The 26094-nt window shown below is 41.1% G+C and overlaps 2 protein-coding genes across 4 annotated transcripts in view; one reads left to right on the top strand and one right to left on the bottom strand.

Moving 5' to 3' along the window:
* lrwd1 (leucine-rich repeats and WD repeat domain containing 1) overlaps positions 1-26094 on the bottom strand; it is an 87997-nt gene that overhangs the window by 60829 nt on the left and 1074 nt on the right. Inside the window, exons 1-5 of one of the 3 annotated variants that reach the window (XM_059973005.1) lie at positions 10373-10480; positions 8175-8277; positions 6467-6701; positions 1218-1337; positions 27-179 (exon numbers count right to left, since the gene is read on the bottom strand). In XM_059973005.1, the coding sequence (XP_059828988.1) occupies positions 27-179; positions 1218-1337; positions 6467-6701; positions 8175-8254 (588 nt within the window). In that variant the 5' untranslated portion in view covers positions 8255-8277; positions 10373-10480. The other 2 variants (XM_059973006.1, XM_059973007.1) reach the window with 2 other exon arrangements.
* Positions 10563-24726, top strand: alkbh4 (alkB homolog 4, lysine demthylase). Its single transcript, XM_059972999.1, has 3 exons — positions 10563-10773; positions 17602-17799; positions 20055-24726. Exons 1-3 carry the CDS (start codon positions 10663-10665, stop codon positions 20691-20693), a joined length of 948 nt encoding a protein of 315 aa, XP_059828982.1. The 5' UTR covers positions 10563-10662; the 3' UTR covers positions 20694-24726.

Here is a 26094-nt window from a genome sequence, read left to right on the forward strand (position 1 = left end):
GGAAGTACTGAAAAAAATCTACTTACTCTCCATTTTGTAAATTCACTCAGAGAATTTGGTCCATATTTAACATTAGCAACTGCAGATTTCACAAAATTATTTCCAACCGCCCTTATCTCATCAGCAGTTGATGATTCGGAGAGCTGAGATTTGTACTTTTTATCCCAATAAGCATTTACCTTTAAAAAAAATGGAAAAAAATGTTAAACTATCCAAAGCAGATTATTTTCTTCAAAGTCCTTTACTTTTTAATTGGGCATCAGGAGTGACTGCTTCATTACTCATATATAAGGAAATGAGAAATATGGGTTTTTGGGAAGCCAGGGGTATGAGATCTAAAAGCAAGTATACAAGACAAGTAATTACTATCCATCAAATCACTCTTCTAATATAGATATACAACTGCGTTACACTGAAGTGGTAAGAGAGGGCACAGTGAAGGATGATCTTTTGCTAAGCTCCCATATCTATCTACAGATGAGACCTTAACCAAGCTATTCCCAGAACAGGGTGTATCACAGCCTTCTGCTCAACAAAGTGTTGGCCATGTGATAGCTGTAACATGCTAGTGAATGCAACACAGAATCCAAACGAAATGGCGTGAACTTCTGCAACTTTCCCAAATTAGGCCTGGAAACTTGCCCACTGAATCCTTGTCAGGTTTACAGCACAAAGCTTCAATTTAATAAATGGTAGAAACTGGCTGTTAGGAGAAAGGTTGTGAATTTGATTTAATTTAATCAACTTCAAAGTATATTTTTAGTTTTATTTCGATTTTTAAATCATTTTAATTTTCTTAACATTTTTAGTTTTACAGATGCCAAATGATTGAGACTTCCAAATGTCAAAACACCCTCAAGCAGTTAAGGTTTTGACAGACGGCAAGCCTGGGGGATGTTCCTCAATGACTATCAGCCCCATTCTGTCAGTCCAGCCACTTGCTGGCAGAAGGCTTACTCTGCCCTCGGCCATGCTGATGGAATCAGCTACACATGCAAAGACACAAGCAAAAAGCATAGTTCAGGGTACAAGTCACTGGCAATCCCAGAGCAGTGGAAAATCTGCTCCATTCTGTCCCTTCTTTGTACGTATTTGTTGAGGACCATTATTTTAAGTTAGCTTACAAAATCAGGGGATTCTACCTCTTAAAACAAACTTTAAATTAATTCCAAACTGTGTTAACCAAATACTTTTCTACTCTATTTCTCCGGACTCACTTGACACTTCAGCTGCCGGCTGTTGATAAACCTCAGTTGATATCCATTGGATGTTATATTATTGCCATTGAGTTGCCGCAGGTTAGGCAAAAAATATATCAGCTTGTATGTATCACAGATCTGGAAAAGATCAATAAGGATTAGAACCTGATCAAAATCAAAAATATTGACACAATATGTTAAAAGAAATTAAATGTCGTTATAGTTATTCCTTTTTTGCTGAACTATTTTGGTGTTCCCTTTTACTAAGATTACATACTTTCAGGTGTTAAAATGGAAAAATGCATAAAACAATGATCAGAAGGTCACTTGTAAATGTTCTGCCAAATGTTATATAATAGAAAATAAAAGCAATTTAATCTACTTATTACTAGCCAAGGAAACTGTAATTTGCAACACCATATCTCTTCTCGTATCTTGGATCCTGAGTGTGTCAGAATTTTGATTGCAAGTCAAACAGATTTGATCAACCAATTTCATGTGCAGCTTCAAGTAGTCTATGTGTAGGCAGGGTAGGCAGCAGGTGACATCAGTCTCAATGCAGTGCCTACACCACCAAACTGGAACAAAAGAACTTTAAGACTTGTTCTTTCTGTCCCTTCACCCTAATCCTACACTTTAACAAAAAATACTCTGAATAAAATCTATTAGTTTCTAAACGGAAATACAAGTATAAAGATGCATCCCAACACCTTTAAACTCCATTCAAGTCCAAAGTTCAAAAGTTCTAAGTAAATTATCAAAGTACATAATGTCACCATATACAATGCTGAGATTCATTTTCTTGTGGGCATACTCAATAAATCCATAATATAATAATAACCATAATAGAATCAATGAAATACTGAACCAACCTGGCTGTTCAACCAGTGTGCAAAGGTCAACAAACTGTTCCATTATGAAGAAAGAAATAATAATAAATAAATAAGCAATAAAAATCAAGAACATGAGATGACTTTTCCCATTCAGCAGCAACTTTTGAAATCTAAAAGTCAATTTTATCAGCAATCTTGCCAATGCTACTGGACATGGGGCTCTTGGTAGCTGCGAGGTAGGCCAGTAGAACTATGTGTGTACATGTTTTTTTAAAATAAGCAGATGCTGAAAATGTGAAATAAAAACAGAAAATAACAGAAACATTCATTAGATTACAAAGCATCTGCAGAAAGAGAAACAGAATTAATAATTTAGTGTAAAGATCCTTTCTCACAACTGAGAGGAGAAAAGAGAAAGCAAGGCAGTTCTACATTGCAGGGATGTTTCAGTTTCAGTGAAGGTGGGAATGGGTTAGATAAGACAAAATGAATTCTCCACCTTCTGGCATTATTAATGGCGGTTGGCAGAGGAACACAAGGTACATTACTGCCACCTACTGAGCTGGAGTGTGCAACAGTCTGGAAGTACATCCTCTTTAATTGGCCTCCACCCCCCCCCCCCAACAAAACGTCTAATGCTTTTTAGAAAGTCAAATATGCACTTATATACATTACAATGACAGTGATATTCTAACAAACTTTCCATGTTGAACTGTGTCCTAAAGATGTCAATTTAGCAATTAGACGTTTCCTTTGCACTTCATAGGAACTGTATTCAAACAATATATATTGCACCATTTCTTAACAAGTGTACTCTTTACAAATTTCCATAATACGCATATTAGTTCTGAACAAAGAATTATTCAACCAAGTATGTCCAATATATAAAAGTGTACATATAACTTCTTCCCTCCTATCATGCCCATGTCCCAATTGAGCTCCCACCAGCCTCTGACTTTTATAAAAATGCTGTCCTTTCTTTTTCTTATCCCAACTTTGTTGTGACAATAATAAAATAGAACTTTTAATTATGGCTTTCACCCCCCCCCCCCCCGTGCAAAGGGATCTCTATATATACATCATTAATTTTTAGCGATTGCTTGACTAGAAGATCTGCTACCTCGTTTCTTTCAACGTGGGCAGAGACCCAGAAGAAATGGGTACATAAGCCTACACTTTTGCAGCCTCAACAGATGTTGTTCAATATAGAACAATGTTTGGCCTACAACTTGAAGTACCTATTTTAAGAGATGTCAAAACCAAGAACAAATCGGAGCACAGAAGTACATAACCCGAGCATACTTCTTCAATCCATTCCTAGGCTAAAATGACTGCACCACCTCAGACATGAATAGTGATACCTTGTCTGACATTGCTTTTGCAATAGTCACCTGAAACTTGGGACATCAACAGAAACACCTGAATGACCTGTCACTGGATTTTTTTTGAACCAACTGTATAGATAAGTAAGTAACCATAATATCTGCCTTACAAGTATTGCTGAACTACCTGTACCACTGATATGTAATCATCTTGATCATTTTTTTTGAAGGCTTAAATCATCCATCGGTCAAGGGAAAACCAATGGAGGATTGGCAGAAAGGAGTACAATGGGAGTATAATCCACATTAAACAACCCAAGATTTTTGTGCCCATTCATTTCCCATCCATGCAAAACTGAAGACCTTAGAAACGAAGTGCTCCCAACACTACTGTTATCAACATTGGATGACCAACTTCACGGTCCTCTTACGTTAACCCAATAAACCACTGCTAACTGTAACCTACATAGATGTAAAAAGTACTTTACCCATTTCTACCATTAATGGTGAATTTGGGAATTATTTAACAGAACCACAAAATAATCTTAATGCTCGAGCTTGAACTTTATCTAAGACTGCTGCTGAGGCTGACCCATAAGAAACACATCCATAATCAAAGACAGATCTGAGCTAAACAAATGTATATGGCTTTAATGACTTCCTACTTTCATCCCAATCACAGCCAACTGAGCACATTGAGGACATTTTTGCACTTCTCTGGAATTTCATTCACACACTTTCCATGTATCCATCCACACACCAAGAAACATTACCACTGAATCTTAAGTGATTTACTGAGGTCAATTGTGGGTGAATGCTCCTTTTAGAAAAACAAATAGTTTGAGCCTCCATCAACATCCCCATACCTCTATTTCATTAATAACTGTCTGCAACTTCCCAACTATAAACCTGTACTCTTGCCTCTCTTCCACACTAAATTGTCATTAAGATAAAACAATTTGGAAATGTCTGAGCCGAATTTAAGAAAATAACATTAATCATAGTATTAAAAAGGAGTCAGCTACATGCAGTCCTGTGAAGTATCATTCCTTAAAATGCTCCCACCCTAACTTGTAACTTCCTGTTGCATTAAAAAAATCTTGAATCCAATTGAACATTCTATCAACCACCTGGTCCCATCCTTTCAAGTTTAAGCGATAAGCCTTGTGTCCTTAACATACCATAAGCTTTTTCTACATTAAAAAAAAATATACCACTGATTCTTTATTAACTTGGGCTTTACAAATTTCAGATTCCAAACTTAACACTGGGTACCTGGTCATTCCCTCTTTACAAAATCCAAATTGGGAAACATCTAATTTTACACAACCCTCCACAAAATAAGGAAGTCTCGCTGTAACCATTATCAATGTACGTTCCTAAAAAGACAAGGCTGGGATTGGTGAGGGGATACCTTACAGAGGTCATAGGATTAATGGCAGTAATTAGAAAGAAGGGATAGAACGAGGCCAAGAGATAATGGCAATTAGAGTGAGAAATTTGATAAGGAAAGCACAGTAACATATGCCCAGCAGGTCAGTTTGTGTTAATGGAGAGGGAAACACTGTTGCCCTCTCACCGATGGGAGAACCTTACACTTACACTAGAATAAGCAAGTTACTTGAAGATATAGAATTCAGTATTGAGTCCAGAAGTTGTAACATACCCTGAAGTGCTAGTCTTCAATCTGACATTGGGCATCGTTATAACAGTAATAGTGGAAGTGGGATGGAGAATTAAAGTGGCAAGCAGCAAGAGGTTCTGAGCCACCTCTGCAACTGCATGTTAAAGTGCCAAAAGAAACAGTGGCTCATGGGTTTAGAACAGCACAGGCCAGGGAATGACGAAGGGAATGATCCCTTTGAATTGCTGAGAGGAGATGGGTGTGTTTGGTTTACAACCTTGTTCAAGTTGGCAGTGATTGCAAAGGGTGGCCCACTGAACACTAAAGTTGATGGTGTGGGGGTCAAGGACCAGAGGAGTTTTATCCTAGCTTTGTTCTGGAGGAAAGAGAACAAGAACAGAGATATAGAAAACATATTAAATGCAGTGAAGAGCTCTGCAGAGCAAGCTACAGTTGTACGCAGGCCTTTCAATATTCAGTACATTTCAATGTGATTCCCCCGTCCTCATCCTTCCCAATGCCAGTGAGTATAAGTTGGGAGTTGTTTCATCTTTGGGATCATTTCTCTCAACCTCCTCTAGACCCTTCCAACACCAACATATCCTTCCTTAGATAAGGGGCACAAAAGTTATCACAAATATCGCCTGACCAATGCCGTATAAACCCTCAGCATTACTTACTTCCTTTTATATTCTAGTCTTTTCGAAAGGTTTATTGCTAACCTAACACTCAAGATGGAGAGATCCAAGAAAGGAAGGGCAGAGTCAGACCTAAACCTTGTAAAAGTAAATCAAGGGGCTAACAGGCAGCAAAAGTCACGTAATATCCAAGCTTCAAGTGCAAAAGCATTACCAATGCAGTCAAGGTACAGCTCAGAAAAAATATTCACTGTAATCCAGGCCATGCCTTCAGGCATTAACTCTAATCAATTAAACTAAACTATTTTCTTCCATTGACAAAGTCAGGCTCAAGTGACAACTACATCCTACTATTTGCTGACTCCTGATTTATTTGGCAGAGTATACCACATTTGCACAGTGGTTCGCGTGATGCTATTACAGCTTGCAGCACTCTGGAGTTCAGGGTTCAATTCCAGTGCCATTCCGTAAGCAGTCTTCGTACCTCCTCCCCCTGGAGTGCGTGGGTTTTGTCCAGGTCTTCCGGTTTCCTCCCACAGGTCAAAGACGTAAAAATAACTTAACTGGTCATTGGAAATTGCTCCATAATTAGGATAGGGTTAATCAAGTTTGTTGGGGCGGTGTTGCTAGAAGGGCAGGGGGATCTACTCCACACTGTATCACTAAATAAATAAATAATGTAAGTCATCACAGAATGGAAGTGGGCTTGAATGGCTGGTGAATTGGTAATAAACAAAACTGTACACTGTTTCCATAGGGTCAAAAAGAAAATGATTCATTAAATAAACCTAAACAAGGTTAATCAGGCCTGCTTTGATGACATCAGTTTTATTCCTACTCAGTCACTTACCGTCAAATGCAAGTTATCGTCACAATTGAGATCTTCAAGATTCACAAACTGTCCAAGTGACGTAATCTGCTCCAAATCATTATTGGCACAGTTTAGACATTTCAGGTTGGCAAGCCCCAAGTCATTTGGAATCTCTGTTAGCCTATTTCCAGACACATCCAGTTCTTCCAACTCCAGTAACTGGGAAAATAATACTGGATCCAAATCGCTTGTTTTCAAATTTAAGTTAGAAAGACTAAATTTAAAAAAAAGGGAAAACTAAGTAAGATTAAATTTCAAAGGAATTGTACAAATTGCAGTATCAATATTACAATTCTCCCAAGTGATGGACAAGCAGTTCCTAATTTGAATATTGCTTTGCATTAGTCCAGTACACCACTTTTGTAATTTTACCATTCACCAAGAATCAAATAGTAATCTTTTCTTTTCGAAATAATTCATTACAGATCCAGCAAAAAAAGGGGAGGGGGGGGGCTGGAGAGGGGGGCAGTGCGGGGGGGGGGGGTGGAGAGAGGGGGGGGGGACAAAGACACCCCCCCCCCATAGAATTGGTGTTCTATCCACACACTAAGCAAGTGCTGAATGATAGAACACATCCAACAGGCTCATCATGCCAAACTGCAAGTGATGAAATTCCTGGCAGAGCACCCAACAACTTCAGGGAGTATAGGCCTTTGGTCCAAGCTCCTGCAGAGCAGTGTTATCTTTCATGTTTCTCTACACTTAAGAGGTTATAATGATCACTGTTAGTTTAGCAGTTAAGGGCAGCACTGTAGCGTAACACTATTACAGTGCCAGGGACCAGTGATCAGGGCTCAATTTCCACCTGTGTGTAAGGAGGTTGTATGTTCTCCCCCGTGACGAGGACCAGGGTTTCACCCAGGTGATCTAATTTCCTCCCATTTCCAAAAACATACAGGTTAAGGGTAGTAAGTTGTTGACATGCTATGTTGGTGCCAGAAGCATGGAGACACTCGCAGGTCGTCTCCAGCACATATTCGGACTGTGCTGGTTGTTAACACAAATGACACATTTCACTCAGTACTTTGATGTACATGTGACAAATAAAGCTAATCTTTCCTTGATTCTATTTGCATTTCCTGGGAACTCATCCTAAGCTATCAGCGCCAAAATTTTCTGAGGATATTCTATATACAAAGCAGGCAAATCCAAATGAGCCAAATACCATACTCTTTAGAATCACCAGAAAAATAGCTGAAGATGCTTTGTACAGTAATGTATAGGGCTGATTATTTTCCCTCATTCAACCCCATTTTTCCGCCTTCTCTCTGTAACCTTTGTCACCCTTACTAATCAAAAATCTATCAACCCCCACTTAAACATACTGAATGACTTGGCCTTCACAGTGGTCTGTGGCAATGAATTTCACAGATTCACCAGCCTCTGGATAAAGAAATTCCTCCTTATCCCTGTTCTAAAGGGACGTCCATCTTTCCTGCAGCCGTGTCTTTTGTTCCTAGACTTTCCCACTATTAAAAACATCCTCCCCACGTCCATTCTATCTAGGCCTTTCAATTTTCTCAACATCTGCAATTCTGAATTAATAAAACATACATCCAGAAGTATCTCTGAGGTTATTCAAATGATTTTGAACTATAGCTCAATTAAAATTTACTTCCAAACTCTTGTACAGCCCACAATCTAGGGGTTTAATGTGAAACAGTAATAAGAGATTAATTCTTCTTACTCGATTTTCTTGACATTTTCCAATTTCGAGTCCTTTGGGCTTCCTTTTTCAAGTAATAGTTCTTTTGTGATCTTTGTCATATTTGGAGTTGCTGTTCCTTACTCTGTGTGAAAATCAACAAAAGCACAATTCACGTTCTGTTCCTTCATTCATTGAGTCCTATGTAACAAAATCCAATAATCAAAAGGCCCAAACTATGGACAGTTGACCTTTGATAACCTGAGGCTCGTCTCAGTTACTTTACCCCAGGTGGTAGAATTTCCTCCCCAAACTCCTTCAAACTGAAAAAGAGGAAGAATTTCAAATGAGGTGCTGGAGAGGCGATCATGAAGACAAAGAAGTTTGCAGTTGGGTAGTGTGTAACCATTTAAAATAAAGAATGCAAGGTAGGAAGTTATGGAGGTAGGCTTGAGAAGTGGCAGCAGAAAGGGCAGGGTTGGTGGCTTAAAGCAATTTCAAAGTGAGAAAAGATACCATCTCCAACAGTGGGCCATGTAAAGTTCGGGTCTTTATCATGTAAATAGCCTCCGACTCTCAAATTTGCAATGCATCACCTGAATGAGCGCCGATGGTAATATTTCTCATAGCATTCAAGAAATGTTTAGAGAAGAACCCCAATTACCAAGGTTCATAGACTGCAGGTAATAGTATAGATTGGTACTTGAGGATCAGCCTGGACATGCTGGGCTGAAAGGCCGGTTTCTAGCTGTATGACTGACTACAATATCTCATGGTTTATAATCAAGTCTACCTTCTCTAGCCATCACCCTCACACAGACACAGTTCAGGTAAAAGAGGCCGTTGGAAACACTTTGTAGTCCCATCAATCCCCTCAGAATCAATGAAATTGGAGAGGAATTAAGTAATCCTCAAAGCCACCAAAAGGGGTCTGTGATTTATAATGGATATTGTTCACAAGTCTATTCCCTTCTGGTATACAAGTCTAGAAAGGAGAGAGTCTGTTGACTGAAAAGTTGTTCAATGCAAGATCATGTTCAGCCACTGAAGGAGTGTAGTGCTGTGAGTGATGGGATTGGTTGTAACTCCAGTAAGACTCAGAAACATGGAAAACCTACAGCACAATACAGGCCCTTCGGCCCACAATGGTGTGCTGAATATGTACTTACTTTAGAAATTACCTGGGGTTACCCATTGCCCTCCATTTTTGTAAGCTCCATGTACCTATCATGGAGTCTTGAAAAAGACCCTATTGTATCCGTCTCCACCAGTCGCTGGCAGCCCATTCCACGTACTCACCACCATCTGCATAAAAAACTTACCCCTGACATCCCCTCTGTACCTACTTCCAAGCACCTTAAACTGGGCCTTCTCATGTTAGCCATTTCAACCCTGGGAAAAAGCCTCTGACTATCCACACGATCAATGCCTCTCATTATCTTATACACCTCTATCAGGTCACCTTTCATCTTCCATTGCTCCAAGGAGAAAAGGCCAATTTCACTCAATCTACTCTCATTAGGCATGCTCCCCAATCCAGGCAACATCTTTGTAAATCTCCTCTGCACCCTTTCTAGTTTCCACATCCTTCCTGTAGTGAGGTGACCAAGAACTGAGCACAGTACTCCAAGTGGGTTCTGACCAGGGTTCCATTATCTCTCGGCTCATGAACCCTGGGCAACTAGTCAACAATATTCCCGGTATGTTAATCCATCTCTCACTCTCGCTACACCATCTTTTTCTCCTTACCCAATTTCTGGTAAATGTTTGATCTGAACCGTTTCCCTTTCCGCAGACGCTGCTTGACCTGCTAAATGAACCAGTTTTTTCCTCGCTTTATTTACAATTTATGCAGCTTTTTCAAATATCTACTTTTTGAAACAGTTGTGAACTCAAAGAGCAAATTATTTATCCAGAACAACTTAATGGGATAAGGTGTATGCGCAAAACCCGCAAAAGCTCGGAAATCTAAATTAAAAACAGGAAAGTTGCACACATTCTGCAGGTCCCGTAGCGTCTATGAAAAGTGAACGGTTTGCTTTCACCGCCGATTAATGGGAAAAGCCTGAAAACAGTAGTAACTTGATTGAAAGTGGCGCCACTGTCCCTCTGTAGTCACCCTCAGCACCGGGTCCAAAGAGCCACACGTGGACACCGCCGCGGGGGCTGCCGTTACACCGGATTAGCCAGGAAACATTTGCAATAACTTTCCCAGCACCGACACCGCTCAGCCCGGTCACCTTCTGCTCGCCGTGGCACCGGTTCCCAGCCGGGACTTCACACCGAGTCGTTTCCGGAAGCCCGGTTCGCGCGCTGGCGGCGTCAGCACCGACTCATCCGGCATCTTTAGGTACGCATGCGCACACCGTGAGCAGTCGGCCGGCATCTTTTGGTGCGCAGGCGCGACTCGATTCCTACGCGATCCTTTCAGAGCGCATGCGCGCTGTGCTCGCCCTCGGCGCACGGTTGGGGTTGGCGGCGGCCGGAGACGGCCTCTCGGAGTCGCCCAGGTAGAGGGTGCGGCCTGACGATGGCTACCGAGGCCACCGCGCAGCCCAGCTGCGGCTGCCGAGGGATCCGTTCGTGTCTGAGCTGTGAGTGGGCCAAGGGCCCAGTTCTTGTGATGCCCAAGTGTGAGCAGGTTAGTGTCTCTTCGTAAGATGTGGCTTCTGTATTGGAAATAATTTATGGAGGCACAGGGGGATTGCAGTACTTGAATCTGGAGCAACAAGCAATCTGCTGAGTGAGCTCGAGGGCCGAGCAGCATCTGAGAGAGGAGGAATTACTTTGCCCCCACAAATGTTGCTTGACCAGCTGATTGCCTCTACCAGAATAGTTATTGCAAGTGAATGAATGGGGCTCTTCTCAAAGAAGCCTCACTCATCACCAGGACTAGGGCTGCAAGAGGTTGTGATGGAAATAGATATTACAGTGGTGTTTAAGAGTATTTGAATATTGGTATTAGTTATTCTTGTCACATGTACCAGGGTGCAGTGTAAATCTAGTTGGGAAATGTAGAGAAACGGTTTGTGTACAGGCAGAAGAGATTTGGTGTAATTTGGCTTTGTGCTTAGCACAGACATTGTGGGCTGAAGGGCCTCTACCAGTGCTGTACCAGCCTGTGTTTCATGTTCAAACTCTGTACAGTTGGAAACTTAAGATGAAGTTAACACCAGCCAGGCTGATCAATAATGATTCTTCACTTTCACTTGAGGAATATTTATCCCAGTAAACCATTCTGGCACAGTTGGCTATGAGGAACATTTGGACAAACTGGGCTTGTATCAACTGGAAATTGGAAGAGTCAGCGAGGATGTGACAAACAGGAGATGAGAGGCTTGAGAGAGGGCATGTGAAGAGAAAGGAAGTTTCCTATTATGGGAGAAACTAGAAATGAGAAAATCTGCAGATGTTGGAAATCTGAGCAATATGAACAAAATGCTGGAGAAACTCAGCAGGCGTCTACGGGGGGGGGGGGGGGGAAGGACGGTTGACATTTTGGGCCGAAACCCTTTGGCAGGACCGAATATTAAAAAAAAATGCTGAACAGCAGATTTAAAAGATGGGAGTGGGGGGGACAGAGTACCACTTGATGATGGGTGAAACTTGGAGGGGAGGGATAAAGTAAAGAGCTGGGATTGATTGGTGAAAGAGGCAGAAGGCTGCAGAAGAAAGACAAAGGGGGAAGGAGCACCAGAGGTGGGCGATGGGTAGGCAAGGTGATGAGATGAGAGGGAAAAGTGGGGCATTACCAGAAGTTTGAGAAATCGATATTCATGCCATCAGGTTGGTGGGTACCCAAATGGAATATAAGGTGTTGTTCCTCTGTCCTAAGTGTGGCCTCATCACAACAGTGGAGGTCTCCATGGATGGACATATCGGAATGGGAAGTGGAATTAAAATGGGTGGCCCCAGGGAGATCCCACTTGTTCTGGTGGAAGGAGCGTAGATGCTCAGCGAAGCGGTCTCCCAATCTACGTCAGGTCTCACTGATATACAGGAGGTCACACCAGCAGCACCGAACACAGTAAGTGACTCCAAAAGACTCACAGGTGAAGTGTCAACTCACCTGGAAGGACTGGTTAGGGCCCTGGATGGTATTGAGGGAGGAAGTGCAGGGGCAGGTGTAGCACTTGGTCCGCTTGCAATGGTAAGTGCCAGGAGGGAGATCAGTTGGGAGGGACGAATGAACAAGGGAGTTGTGTTGGAAGTGATCCCTGCAGAAAGTTGGGTAAGATGTGTGGTGGGAGGCTGGTGGGCTGGTAGGTGAGGACAAGAGGAACCCTATCCCTGGTAGCGTTGCGGGAGGATGGGGTAAAAGCAGATGTGTATGAAATGGAAGAGATGCAGTTGAAGGCAGTGTCATTGATGGTGAAGGAAGGGAAGCCCTTTTTTTGAAAAAGGAGGACATCCCCTTTGTTCTAGAATGAAAAGCCTCATCCTGAGAGCAGATGCAGCAGAGACGGAAGAATTGAGAGAAGGGGGTGGCATTTTTACAAGTAGCAGGGTGAGACAAAGTATAGTCCAGGTAGCTGTGAGAATCCGTTGATTTATATAGACATCAGTGGATAAGGTGTCTCGGGAGATAGAGACAGTGAGATTGAGAAAGGGAAGGGAAGTGTTGGAAATGGACCAGGCGAATTTGAGGACTGGGTGGAAATTGCAGGCAAAGTGGATGAAATTGACGAATTCAGCATGGGTGCAGGAAGCAGCACCAATGAAAAGTGCAGGATGATCACCAATGAAGACTTGCAACATAGACTGTTCAATGTAGCCTATAAACAGGCAGGCATAGCTGGGACTCATGCGAATGCCCATGATTACCCCTTTTGTTTGAAGGAGGTGAGACCCGATGTAGATTGGGAGACTGCTTCACCGAGCATCTATGCTTTGTCTGCCAGAACAAACGGGATCCCCCAGTGGCCACCCATCTTAATTCCACTTCTCATTCCCATTCTGATATGTTCATCTGTGGCCTCCTCCACTGTCAGGATAAGGCCACACTTAGGCTGGAGGAACATATCATACCTTGTATTCTGTTTGGGTAGCCTCCAACCAGACGGCATGAACATTGATTCCAGTAATGCCTCCACCCCACCCCCTTCCCATCCCCTCGTCCCTCTCTCATCTTATCTCCTTGCCAGCCCATTGGCTCCCTTTGGTACTCTTCTCTTCCCCCCCACCCTTTCTTTCTTCCATGGCCTTCTGTCCCTCTCACCAATCAACTTCCTAGCTCTTTGTTTCATCTCTCCCCCTGCAAGTTTCACCTATCGTCTAGTGTTTCTCCCTTTCAAATCTATTCCTCAGCTTTTTTTTTACAGTCCTGTCTAAGGGTTGTGGCCCGAAACATCAACTGTGCATTTTTCCATAGATGCTGCCTGGCCTGCCGAGTTCCTCCAACATTTTGTGTGTATTGTTTGAATATTGGTATTTATTCTTGTCACATATACTATTTCCTATTATGGGAGAACCTAGGGCTCTTTAAAAATAAGGGGCAAGCTGTTTAAGACACTCAAATTTTCTCAAAAAATGCTAGAAGGAGAATCTTTTAATATTGTGAAGGCAGAAATTGATACATCCTTATTGAGCTAGAAGTTTAAGGATTACTATCATGTGCTGTAAAATAGAGTTAAAAGTTAGAGCCATAATCTTGTTAAGTGGTAGAGCAGGTATAGAGACTGAATGTTCTATTTATGCTCCCATTTTGTACAGAGGAAAGAATGGTAAGGCCCTCCATTGATTGAGGTCGACCATGGGTGTTACGTCCTAGCTGTCATGTGCAAGTCAGGGCAGTACGATTTGAAGAGCAACCTGTTGCCAATGCAGCAGGCTCCCACTCTCCACACGGCTGATGAATTCAAAGGAATGGCAGAGACTGATAGTTTGGCACCAGCGGTGTCGCAGAAGTTGCCGGTCAGCATTGAACTCAACTTAGGACTGCCTTACGAATTCCAGCTCTGGATATTTCCTTGGGGTTTACTCTTGAAGCCTTCCCCACTGGTGGGTATAGCCTCAAGACAGTGGAGGTTTGAGATCAGAATTTTCCTTCTCAATGAGCTGACAGCCAAGGCTGATGGGACTCCTATAAGAAGAGACTGTTTTTAAGGTGCCATTAACTAACCTTTGCCTCTTATGTCAAAGGAAACTGTTCCACTGGTCTAGTAGCTAAGACCCACATGAAGGCAGGAGTTAGACATGGTTGTTAGAAGCTATTTGAGACGCATGCCATTGGGAGCATTATCCCCACTACCGGCCACCCCAGACTATGATGCAAAGGATGCTGACCAATAGATAACTAGAAAGGCATCAGGTCATTGAAAGTTAGTGAATTTCAAGGGCATTGATTTTCAGTTTAGATGAAGGAGGGATGATTCTCAGTTTGACAGCAACAGTGAGTTCAACTTGCAGTGGTTACTTCAACCAGCATTCATAATGACTACAGAAAGTGCTGGAAAAGCTCAACAGATCAGGCAACATCTGTGGAACTAGAAGCAGCTAATGATTTAGATGAAAGATCTCTACGGATTATTTGATAATGAATTTTCCACCTGAAATATTTTTCTGGTTTCTTTTTCCACTGCTTGTACCTAACCTGCAGGATTTTTCCAGTATTTTATGTTCTTAGTTCAGATTTTCAATATCTACATTATTTTTGATTTTTCACAACTGCAACCTGATCGTCTTTGATCGTGAGATGAATGATATCGTAAGACCATAAGATCTCAAAGTAGAGTTAGACCTTTTGACCCATCAAGCATGTTCTGCCAATCATCACCTTACTCCATTCCCTTTCACCACACACTTCTCTGTCTGGCAGAACTGGTCCTCGCCCTCAACAAATTTTCCTTCGGCTCCTCCCACTTTCTCCAAACTCAAGGGGTAGACATGGGCCCCAGCTATACTTGCCTCTTCATTGGCTATTTAGAACAGTCCATGTTCAAAGCCTTTCCCAGTAATGTTCCCCAACTCTTCCTCTGCTAACTGCTTCGGTGCTGCTTCATGCACTCATGAGCTCATCACTTTCATTAACTATGCCTCTGACTTCTACCCTGTCCATAAATTCACTCAGTCTATTTCTGGCACATCCCTCCCGTTTCTCAATCTCTGGCTCCATTTCTGGAGACACAGCCAGCTGACATCTTTTAGAAGTCTTATGATTCCCATGGATATTTTGATTGACTATACCAGTTCCCACCCTATCTCCTGTAAAAATGCTATTCCCTTTTTCCAATTCTTTTGCCTCCACTGCATCTGTTCTCAGGAGGCAACTTTTCGATCCATGATGCCCTCCTCAAAGAACAGGGTTTCTCTCCCTCCACTATTGATTCTGCCCTCACCCACATCTCCATTTCCCAAACATCTGTGTTCACCCCATCTTCCCTCCACCTTAACAGTGATAAACCTCCTCTTGTCCTTACCTCCCACCCCATCAGCCTCCACATCCAGTACATCATCCTCTGCAACTTCTGTTGTCTCCAAGGGGATGCACTAAACAAATCGTTACCTGCCTCCCCCTCCAGATCTCCCTTGTCTATTTGTCCCTCCCCACTAATCTCCCTCCTGGCATATATCCCTGCAAGTGGCCAACGTACTACACCTGCCCATTTAACTCCTCTGTCACCTCCATTCAGGGCCCTGGATGAGGCAACACTTCAACTGTGGATCTGTTGGGGTTGTTTATTGTGCCTGGTCCTCCCGATGCGGCCTCTACAATGGTGAGCCCCATTGTAAATTGGGGAATGCTTTGTTGAGCACCTCCGCTCCATCTGCCACAAGCAGGACTTCCTGGTGGCCAAACAGTTTAATTCCGGTTCCCATTCCTGTTCTGACATTTCAGCCCGTGGCCGCCTCTTGTGCCAATATGGGGCCACCCTGAGGGTGGAGGAGCAATACTTTATATTCTGTCTGGGTAGCCTCTGGCCTGATGGCATGAATATCAACTTCTTCTGATCAAACAATTTTTTTCTCTCTTGCCTATCACTCCTTCCTGGGTCCCCTCCTCCTTCCCTTTCTCCAATGGTCCACTCTTCTATCAGATTCGTTCTCCAGCCCTTGACCTTTCCCACCCGCTTGGCATTCCCTATCACCTTCCAGCTAGCCTCCTTCCCACCTCCCCCCACCTTTTTTATTCCTGCACCTTCCCCCTTTATTCTCAGTCCTTGAGAGGGGTCTCGGTCTGAAACGTTGACTGGTTACACTTTTCCATAGATGGTGCCTGTCCTGCTGAGTTCCTCCAGTGTTTAGTGTGTGTTGCTTTGGATTTCCAGCATCTGCAGATTTTCTCATGTTTATAAAACAACACAATGTTTGGATATGACTTGTGCTGCATTTTATATTTGTATGTGCACCTTGCATTTCTTTTCCAATTGGATTAAAAACTTCTTCATAGATGTTGGGAATGTTAAGAAAACACTGAAGTTTTGTTCTTGGTCCTGTTATGAATGTGAAGCAACTCTGAGGGGCCGAAGGGTACAAAGTCGCCCCCTCCTTTTTGAGAATCGCAAGATTGCTATTAATTTGGGTCTGGGACCCAGGAAATGAGAGAGAGACATGCAGAATACACAAGATTTGGAATGTGTCCTGGCCTCAGCGAAACAGAACCACTGATAACGGCTATTGTCTCTTGGAGATGGAATTGTGTATTGAGTACTGTACTATTCATCGAAACCCCTCAGGGGACAACCAGAGTGGTCTGGTTGAGGGATTGCATCATCCCAACCTGATTAACATCTGAGACCCCGTGAGTAAGGATAAAAGAGGAGTCTGGGAAACACCTCTTCAGACACACCAGGAGAAACGCTAGAAATCCCATGATAGCGTTTTATAGCGAACGCCGGTGAGAGCTCATGTGCGTCCTCCAGGGTGGCGGGCTCATCACAGAAGAACGGTTTAGCTAAAGGGGAGGCCACAAGTGAACGGCCACGACAACGAGACTCCTGACGGATCAAAATCATAAAAGGAAAGCCGGCAAGTTTTTCTCCATATCTCTCTCTCTCTCCAACCATTGCAACACAGCGGTCCCCAACAGCTGCAGCCTGCATGAACTGAGTGAAATTTATATTTCCATTGGACAATACATTATCCCCTAGACAACGATAGAGCTTATTTCTTATTGATTACTATTATACCCGCACTTTTAGATTTAGTATTGAGGACATATATTATCTGTATATTTGCATTGATACTATTTTTGTGTATTTTTACTAATAAATACTGTTAAAAATAGTATCATCAGACTTCAACGGACGTCTCTATCTTTGCTGGTAAGTGACCCAGTTACGGGGTTTGTAACAGTCCAAAAACGAATACATATATTATTTATATGGTGCTTGATCTGGTCATTGAGTTTCATTGTTTGGTTTTTATCAAAAAATAGTTTGGGATGGAGTGATATTGATTCCAGTAATTTTTTGTGTCAAAGTACTCTTTCTAATTATGTGAACGTTGTCATTAAAAACTCTTTATACAGAGAACGTACCACTTCACTTACCATCCCAAGTCAGGCTTGGCAGTTGGGGATGACTCCACGTGTCTGAGTGGCTGGGCTTTTCCATTTCCTGGCGTATTTTTAGTAGAAAATTTTGTGAATGAAGAGGAAGAAACAGAGTTGGTGAACCTGATGGATAACAATGAGTGGAAACCTTCCCAATCTGGACGAAGGAAGCAGGTTAGGTTTCCCTGTCATGATGAACATGCTAATTATGGATCACTGTTGAGACACTGATACAATACAGTTTTGCAGTATAAAGTGATGGAATGAGAAATTTCTGTTTCAAGTGATCAGATGTGATAGCCAATTTTTATTTAATTCCATTGCTTCCTTTTGTGTTTAACACTTTGTTTTGATGGGATTATAGAAGATAACTTTCTATTATAGACATTAATCATTCTGGTGCAAATATGTCATACTTCCCAAATATCTTAAAGCATTTGTAAATAGTTTTTCAAAATACACGCAAAGCTATGTGCTGAACATTTTTAGATGTTGATACAGTAGATTTTAAAGTAACTCAACAGATTTTTTTTCTTTTAAATACAATCTTAATTAAAGCCCACTCTTACTAAAATCAATCATTTCAAGTTTCCTGTTTTGGATGTTTACTGTGTCCCTTGAGATTCTAAGGATCTGTAAGTACTTAATTGAATTGTTTCTTTTGCTATTAAAAACATTCATAACATTGTTATATAATAATGAGATCTATCTACAAGCAGGGATTAGAGTGGTGCAAATCATTAACCAAGCAGAAAATACTGAATATCATCAACAGGCCCAACAGAATCTGTACAAGGAGAGACAGTTATCAGAGCAAGGAAAAGTCATTTCTTAATTCTGATGAATGATCACTGATCTGAAACACTATTTCTGCTTCTCTTTTCAGTAGATGTCGCTGGACTTGATTGGGTATTTTCAATATTTTCTATTTTTATTTCTGTATTTTTTCCATATTGTATTCACCAGATGAGTTCAAACAATCCATCTATTTTGAATGCTATTTTAAATCCCTTTCATTTGTTGACTGAAATTACTTGGGTATCAGTACATTTTCATTCTTGGGTCAGATTTTTAGAAGAGAATAATATAAACTTTTGTGGGAAATTGAATATTTAACAGGAAGTGTATGAACCATATTGTTTAAAAACATATGAGTAAAGTCAACTGTAATGTGAAAGAAGCAAGGAGATTTGTGGTGATTGATGCCAAATTGGTTGTATTGTGATGCTTGCTGTAGTCAAAGAGAAAGCATGCATTTATACATCATTTTCTCCAGTTTCTTACAACTACTGTATTTACACAGTACCTTCGATCCACAGGCCAATTCAGTACGGTTAAACTTGGACCGAGTTAAGCAGTTCCATAGCTGATGGATCAAATCAAAGCTTGGTTGACCCATCCTATTTGTTCATGAATAGTTCAGAATAATTAAACAGTTACTGTGAATCGAGGAGAATCAGAATCAGGTTTATTATCAGTGGCACGGGACGTGAAATTTGTTAACTTAGCAGCAGTAGTTCAGTACAATACATAATCTAGCAAAGAATGAAAAAATAATATGACCTAATAATAAAGAAATAAATTAATTACAAATATTGAATAGATTTTTTAAAATGTGCAAAAACAGAAATACTGTATATTTAAAAAAAAATTGAGGTAGTGTCCAAAGCTTCAATGTCCATTTAGGAACTGGGTGGCAGAGGGAAGAAACTGTTCCTGAATCGCTGAGTGTGTGCCTTTAGGCTTCTGTATCTCCTACCTGATGTAACAGAGAGAAAAGGGCATGCCCTGGGTGCTGGAGCAACAACTCCCAAGAACATAAAAAAGCCCAACATTTGAGTGTCAAATTGAAGGCTGAAGCAAACAACTTCAGCCAATTGTGCTGAGTAGATAATTAATCCCAGCTTCTTCCTGAGGGCCCCATAGTCTCAGACTTGGCTTCAGCCAATTCAATTCCCAACACTTAAATAGTAAGAAAAATACTGGAGGAAAAAGTCCAACAGGAGAATAAATATTGTGTGCTGGGTTTGTGATCCAGGAACATGTCTGGAAATCAGTTCTTTCTCCCTAACCCAATAGTTAGGGAATTTGAATTCAGTAAATCTAGAACTTGGGAGAAAAAAACTATTGTGCTATCAGTAACAATTAATGTAAACCTTTAAAAAGCGGTTATAGATATCAGTTTGGTTTTCTATTTGCTTTTAGGAAACACGTGTGTCTTGTCTTGCTTAAGTGGCTCCAGGCCAGTGGAAATATTATTAAGCTTATCTGCCCTCTGAAATAGTTTACCTAGCCAATAAGCTATCATCACTATCTTTCCAAGAGCAAATATTGATCAACAATAATTTCAAGTGATTACAAGTGAAGAAATAAATTAGTATTCTTGTTTTAATCCATTGTTACTCATTTATTTCCTTGTCAACTTTCAGGACTATGGCCCAAAGGTGAACTTTAAAAAGCACAAGTTGAAAGTGGGATGTTTCAGTGGTCTACCATGCTTCAGCCTCTTGCTTGTGGATCGAATGGCACAATACAATATCCTGGAAAACTTCCTTCCTGTGGAACAATGTAACCTAGATTACAGACCAGAGCAAGGCTCCGCCATTGATCCACACTTTGATGACTGGTGGCTGTGGGGCAGACGTTTGGTCAGCATTAATTTGTTGTCTGAAACTGTGTTATCAATGACCTGTGATTCAGATGATTTCCTCCAGCTGCACTTGACTGAAATGGTACAAAACGCACAGCAATATGATCTCATAAATGGTCATTCAGAAAGCATTTTTGATTTCAATGTTGATATTCCAGGTCCCTGCAAAAGTCAAAGATCTGTACCTTCCAATGATGTAGAGGTGGCAATTCATTTACCAAGGAGATCTTTAATTGTTCTGTATGGAAATGCACGATATAAATGGAAACATGGAATTTACAGACAAGACATCAAGTCAAGGCGAATTTGCAGTACTTTTAGGGAGCTATCAGAAGAATTTATCGAGGGAGGGAAACAAGAGGCACTTGGGAAGGTGCTCTTGGATATTGCATTAAGCTTTAAGGGTGTTCCTGGATAATATTGCTGAAACATCAAAAAGGAATGATTGTGATTATAAAACTAGCTCTGGGATATGTACATTAAACCTTGGCTTAAGTTATTTTATTCCCTCTCCCTACCATGCAGCCTGGTTTTAAATAACTGCTCTATATTTTTACAGATTAAAAGAGTGAGTACAAGAATCATGAATTTTGTTTTCTGTCCCCCTCAACAGCCCCATTCAGGGTAACTGTTTTCTCTCCGCAGAATTGTGTATTGTTAATCACACTATTATTGAGGACACTTAGAAGACATTACGGTGTTAAAATTGCAAATATGAGGAAATCTGCTGCTGCTGGAAATCCAAGCAACACACTCACAAAATGCTGGTGGAACGCAGCAGGCTAGGCAGCACCTATAGGAAGAAGCAGTGTTGACGTTTCGGGCCGAGACCCTTTGTTAGGACTAACTGAAAGAAAAGATAGTAAGAGATTTGTAAGTAGGAGGGGGAGGGGAAAACTGAAATGATAGGAGAAGACAGGAGGGGCTGGGGTGAAGCTAAGAGCTGGAAAGATGATTGGCAAAAGGGATACAGAGCTGGAGAAGGGAAAGGATCATGGGATGGGAGGCCTAGGGAGAAAGAAAGGGGCACCCATGGACCCCACTGAGGAGCACCAGGCTACTGTCTCCCACACCATCACCAACTTTTATCAGCTCTGGGAATCTCCCAACCACTGCCACCAACCTCATAATTCCCACACCCCGCACTTCCCGTTTTTACCTCCTACCCAAGATCCACAAACCCGCCTGTCCAGGTAGACCCATTGTCTCAGCTTGCTCACTCTATTGAGGCTTTTCAACAAAATTCCAGAATATTGCTAGTGTCTTCCACAGTAAAGATGGAGGCAAAATACTTACTTAGTTCATCTGTCATTTCCCCTATTACTGCCTGTTACGTACCCCATAATGGGTTAAAAAGAACCAGCAGAAATGGACACACCTGGAGTCTGAGTCTTCCGTTATAAACTCTATTTTATTAGTAACTAAGTGAATAAAGTAAACAGGTTAGCAAAGGTATATGCATATATATAGGTGAGTACATCAGGTTCCCAAACTTTGCCAGCTCAGCTGATTAGGTGATACAGTCTTACGGTGGTATAGTAAGTAATGAGTTCAGTTCTGGAATTTGATTTGAGTAGAATTGGAGAGAGAGAGATAGCGTGTTGGTTTATTTTCCAGTGCCAATCCTCCATGTCACCCTCCTGTTCCTGAAACTTACAGTCACCAACTTATGACCACAGAAAAGCGGAATGCCGAACTTCCACGGTAACGCTATTAACCCAGGCCAGGGTTGAACACACCGATAGCGTTCCACTGGTCATTCCTTTGTCCACACTGTGAGCAAAATCCCCACCCTTGTCATGGGCACAAAAAGCTCACCAGTGTCCTCCTTGCCTCTGGAGTCATGTGTCTTGTGTGATTAAAAAGTCGACTGACCTTGTATATATTTCAGTAGTGCGGAACATGCTGTCCATCATACAGCTCCACCTTTCAGTTTCCAAGGCAACTCAGATTTTCTGTCTCGTCCTGTTGAATTAGCACACAAGCTGTTCACTCACTCCCTCTCTTGTTAAAGGAACAGTCCACTTTAGAATAATCCTTCAGATCTCATCACACTGCCTCTCCAGCATCACTCTCCAGTTGTCCAATATCTACTCTTCTGTTTTATTCTTTATATATCTGAAGAAACATCTAATGTCCTCTTTAATATTATCGGCTAGCTTACCTTTGTATTCATCTTCTTCCTCTTTATGACATTTTTAGTTGCCTTCTGATGGTTTTTAAAAGCTTCCTAATCCTTAACTTCCTACTAATGTTTCCTCCCTTTGACTTTTATGTTGGGTTTGACTTCCTTTGTCAACAACGATTGAGTCATCCTGCCTTTAGAGTACTACTTCTTCTTTGGGATTTATCTATCCTGCACCTTCTGAACTGATCCCAAAAATTCTGGCCATTGCTGTTCTGCCATCATACCTGCTAGTGTCCCCTTCCAATCAACTTTGGCCAGCTCCTCTCTCATGCCTCTGGAATTCCCTTTACTCCGCTGTAATACTGATATATCTGACACTAATTTCTCCCTCTCAAATTACAGGGTGTATTCTATCTTATTATGATTGAGCTGTGTGGCTAAGCACGGCTCAAATACTATTTATAAATTTGCTGGTGACACAACCATTGTTGGCAGAATCAGAGATGGTAACGTGAGAGTGCACAGGAGCAAGATATGCCAGCTAGTTGAGTGGTGCTGCTGCAAAAACATTGCACTCAGTGTCAGTAAGACCAAAGAACTGATTGTGGATTTTGGAAAGGGTAAGACAAGGAAACACAGGAGGATCCGAAGTGGAGAGAGTGAGCAATTTCATGTTCCTGGGTGTCAATATCTCGTGAGGGTCCAACCTGGACCCAACATATTGATTCAGCTATAAAGAAGGCAAGGCAATGGCTATATTTCATTAGGAGTTTGAAGAAATTTGTTATATCACCAAAAAAGCTCCCGCATTTCTACAGATGTACAATGGAGAGCATTCTAACTGTCTGCATCACTGTCTGGTATGGGGGAGGTGGTGGGGGCTACTGCACAGGATTGAAGTAAGCTGCAGCTCCTCTATGAGCAAATTTTTAGGGATATTAAACATTCTCAGTTTAAATTTGTCAAAAGTATACAGAAATTGGAGTGCAAAGGGGCAATTGGGCTTGAGAGATGTTCCCACCCGGTTCATAAGCCATGACAGAGTCTTCAGCCATCGGGTCTTAGACTGCCATTTTTTTGGGTTATTAAAGCTAGATTTTCTCTATCTGCCCCTCTGCTATTCTGCTGTAACTATTTGTAGCTGAGTGGGTACCTTGCTTTGCTAATCCGATATGCTTTCCACAAGTATGACAATATAAAAGGCCATCTTGCAGGTTAAGGAAAACGTGGTGTTGTGGTTTGGGTCTCAGCAATGATGGACAGTCCCAAAGAACTCATGATACAAATGTCCCAAATCATTGTGAGATATACTCCTAGACCTGGAACTCAACACCTCCCTTTACAACTGGACCGTTGACTCCCTGACAAACAAACAACCACCTCATTCAAACTTTACCCACTTTCTTCCACCCAAACAGAGACCAAAATATTTCCCAGCTTTGTTCCTGGTTAATTATCTCCATAATAGCTTTTACCCACATCTTCTGAACAAGTTCATTGTCATAAAAATATTGTTTCCCCACGAACATTAACCAACCCATTTCCAGATTCAGCAGTGTGTGCATTTAATTGTGATTGACTTTTGATTAGAACTGGAACTTCCAATATTGAATGAAGCATGTTATATCACCACCCTTCCTGAATTTAACCTTTTATAATTTAACAATATTGATTATTTATCAGTGAGTTTGGGATTTCACTTTAGCTTCTGTCGTTCTACAAACATAGGAAGTATTAAGTATCTTAATTCTAGAAGTTCGAGAAGTGAGTAGCTAAATGCAAAAGAGATTTCACGTTATTTATGCGCATCTTCAATTTTAATATTATTAAAAACGCTATCTACCTGCAGTTGCAGACTCTGACCGCAAGGTGCCTCTGCAGGCTGCCTTTTTTTAAAGCTCCTTGTTAAAATATTGGTGTAATGCAAGATAATACTTCAACGTTATCTTTGTTTATTCCAGTCGATGTTTCCCGTCTACGACAGTTCTCTAGTTCATCTTTCCGCTATTTCAGCACTACAGATAACTTCTCTTAACTTCACTTGCCCCATCATTGAAATGTTGCCACAACCAATGGAATTACTTTCAGCGACTCTTCCTCTCATGCTCTCTCTCTATATATTATTTATTTATTCATTATTTCTTCATCTTGTATTTGCACAAGTTGTTATCTAGTTGAACACCCTAATTGAGTGGTCTTTCATAGATTCTGTTATGGTTATTATTCTATAGATTTGTTGAGTATGCCTACAAGAAAATTAATCTCAGGTTTGTGTATGGTGACATGCATGTACTTCAATAAAAAATTTATTTTGAATTTTTAACATTGTCTGTCCTCTTGCAGAATCTCTCAGATCTTTGAGCTCCTGTACTTAAAAATAATTTTATCTGCTCTGATAGGTCAACTCGTGTCTTTCTAGTTGAGTATTCTGCACCTTTGAGCATTCATTAAAACATCCATATAGTTGTTTACTATTAAAATTACAAAATCAGTCCTTTTATTTTCAAATTGAGTGGTAAAATGAGTTTTATTTCATGGAATGAAGGATAGAATAGATTGTTGGAAAATTGACAGTTGAACCTAGTTTAAAATAGTTTTTCTAACACAAAGGTTTTGCATGTACTTGTAGTTATTTTCCTAAACAGAGTATCTCAGGTCACTTTGCATATATTTTTATATATTTTTTACAGCAGGGGTCCACAGATCCCTTGCTTAATGGTGTAGTCCATCAATGGCAGTAAATGTGGCAGAGATATTGCAAACATTGAAATAAACTTTCAGATCTATTTTGATGATGTAGCTTAAAAAATATTGGACACAACGCCATGAGAGAGGGTCTCAATGAGATCAGGGTACCATGAGAGATTTCCTCTGAGTAATGGCAACGGTGTTTTCTAAATTTACTTCTTAGGAATGACATAGCCTTGTCATGTGCTCACTGGAGCTTAGCATTAGCAGTCTTGCCTTGGTATCGGAATGATGCATGCCCAAACACCACCTGAGAATATGAGTTTAGAATCTGGGCTAATACAGTATTGAGGATTGTTTCTTCACCTTTGAAGGTAGTGATATTATCATGACATAAATACGTACAGGCCATCCTCTCAGGTAAACTGAAGGGACCTGTGCAATTTATAAGCAGGACAGTTCTCCAAATTCCAAGGCAGTATATATTAGAAAACTGCATGATTATCCAGTTCAGTAAAAATAAGAGCAGTGTAATTTTGGGGTGGCTTGGTAGCGTAATGGCTAGCGCAACACTTACAGTACCAATAACACCGCTGTCTGTAAGGAGTTTGTACGTTCTCCCTGCTAACACACGGGTTTCCTCCTACAGTTCAAAGCATACCGGTTGGTAGGTTAATTGTAAACTGACCCATGATAAGGTTGGGGTTGTCAGAGGTTATAGGGTGGCACAAAAGGCTGTAAGGAACTATTTTGTGCTCTATCTCAATAAGGAAATACTAAAGTAATTTTTAAAGATGAGAGACTGAAACATGTTGATGTTCAAAGGATCCAAGTGCCCTTGTCCATAAGTAACTGTAAGCTAATGAGCAAGAACCTCAGGCAATTAGAAAGGGAAATTGTATATGGGTCTTTATTGCAAGAGAATTTGAGTACAAGAATAAAGATGTTTTACCACAATTATACAGGACCTTGTTGAAACCACACCTGCGGTTGTGTGTACAAT

This window comes from Hypanus sabinus, chromosome 6, assembly GCF_030144855.1.
Source record: "Hypanus sabinus isolate sHypSab1 chromosome 6, sHypSab1.hap1, whole genome shotgun sequence".
Classification (NCBI taxonomy): Eukaryota; Metazoa; Chordata; class Chondrichthyes; order Myliobatiformes; family Dasyatidae; genus Hypanus; species Hypanus sabinus.

What these genes read in the sequence shown, in the direction of transcription:
- alkbh4 (XM_059972999.1), top strand. Translation starts at nt 10,663, where the DNA reads ATGGCTACCGAGGCCACCGCGCAGCCCAGCTGCGGCTGCCGAGGGATC. An exon ending in TGATGCCCAAGTGTGAGCAG is followed by an intron (nt 10,774 to 17,601) that starts GTTAGTGTCTCT and finishes CTCTTTATACAG; the next exon opens with AGAACGTACCACTTCACTTA. An exon ending in AATCTGGACGAAGGAAGCAG is followed by an intron (nt 17,800 to 20,054) that starts GTTAGGTTTCCC and finishes GTCAACTTTCAG; the next exon opens with GACTATGGCCCAAAGGTGAA.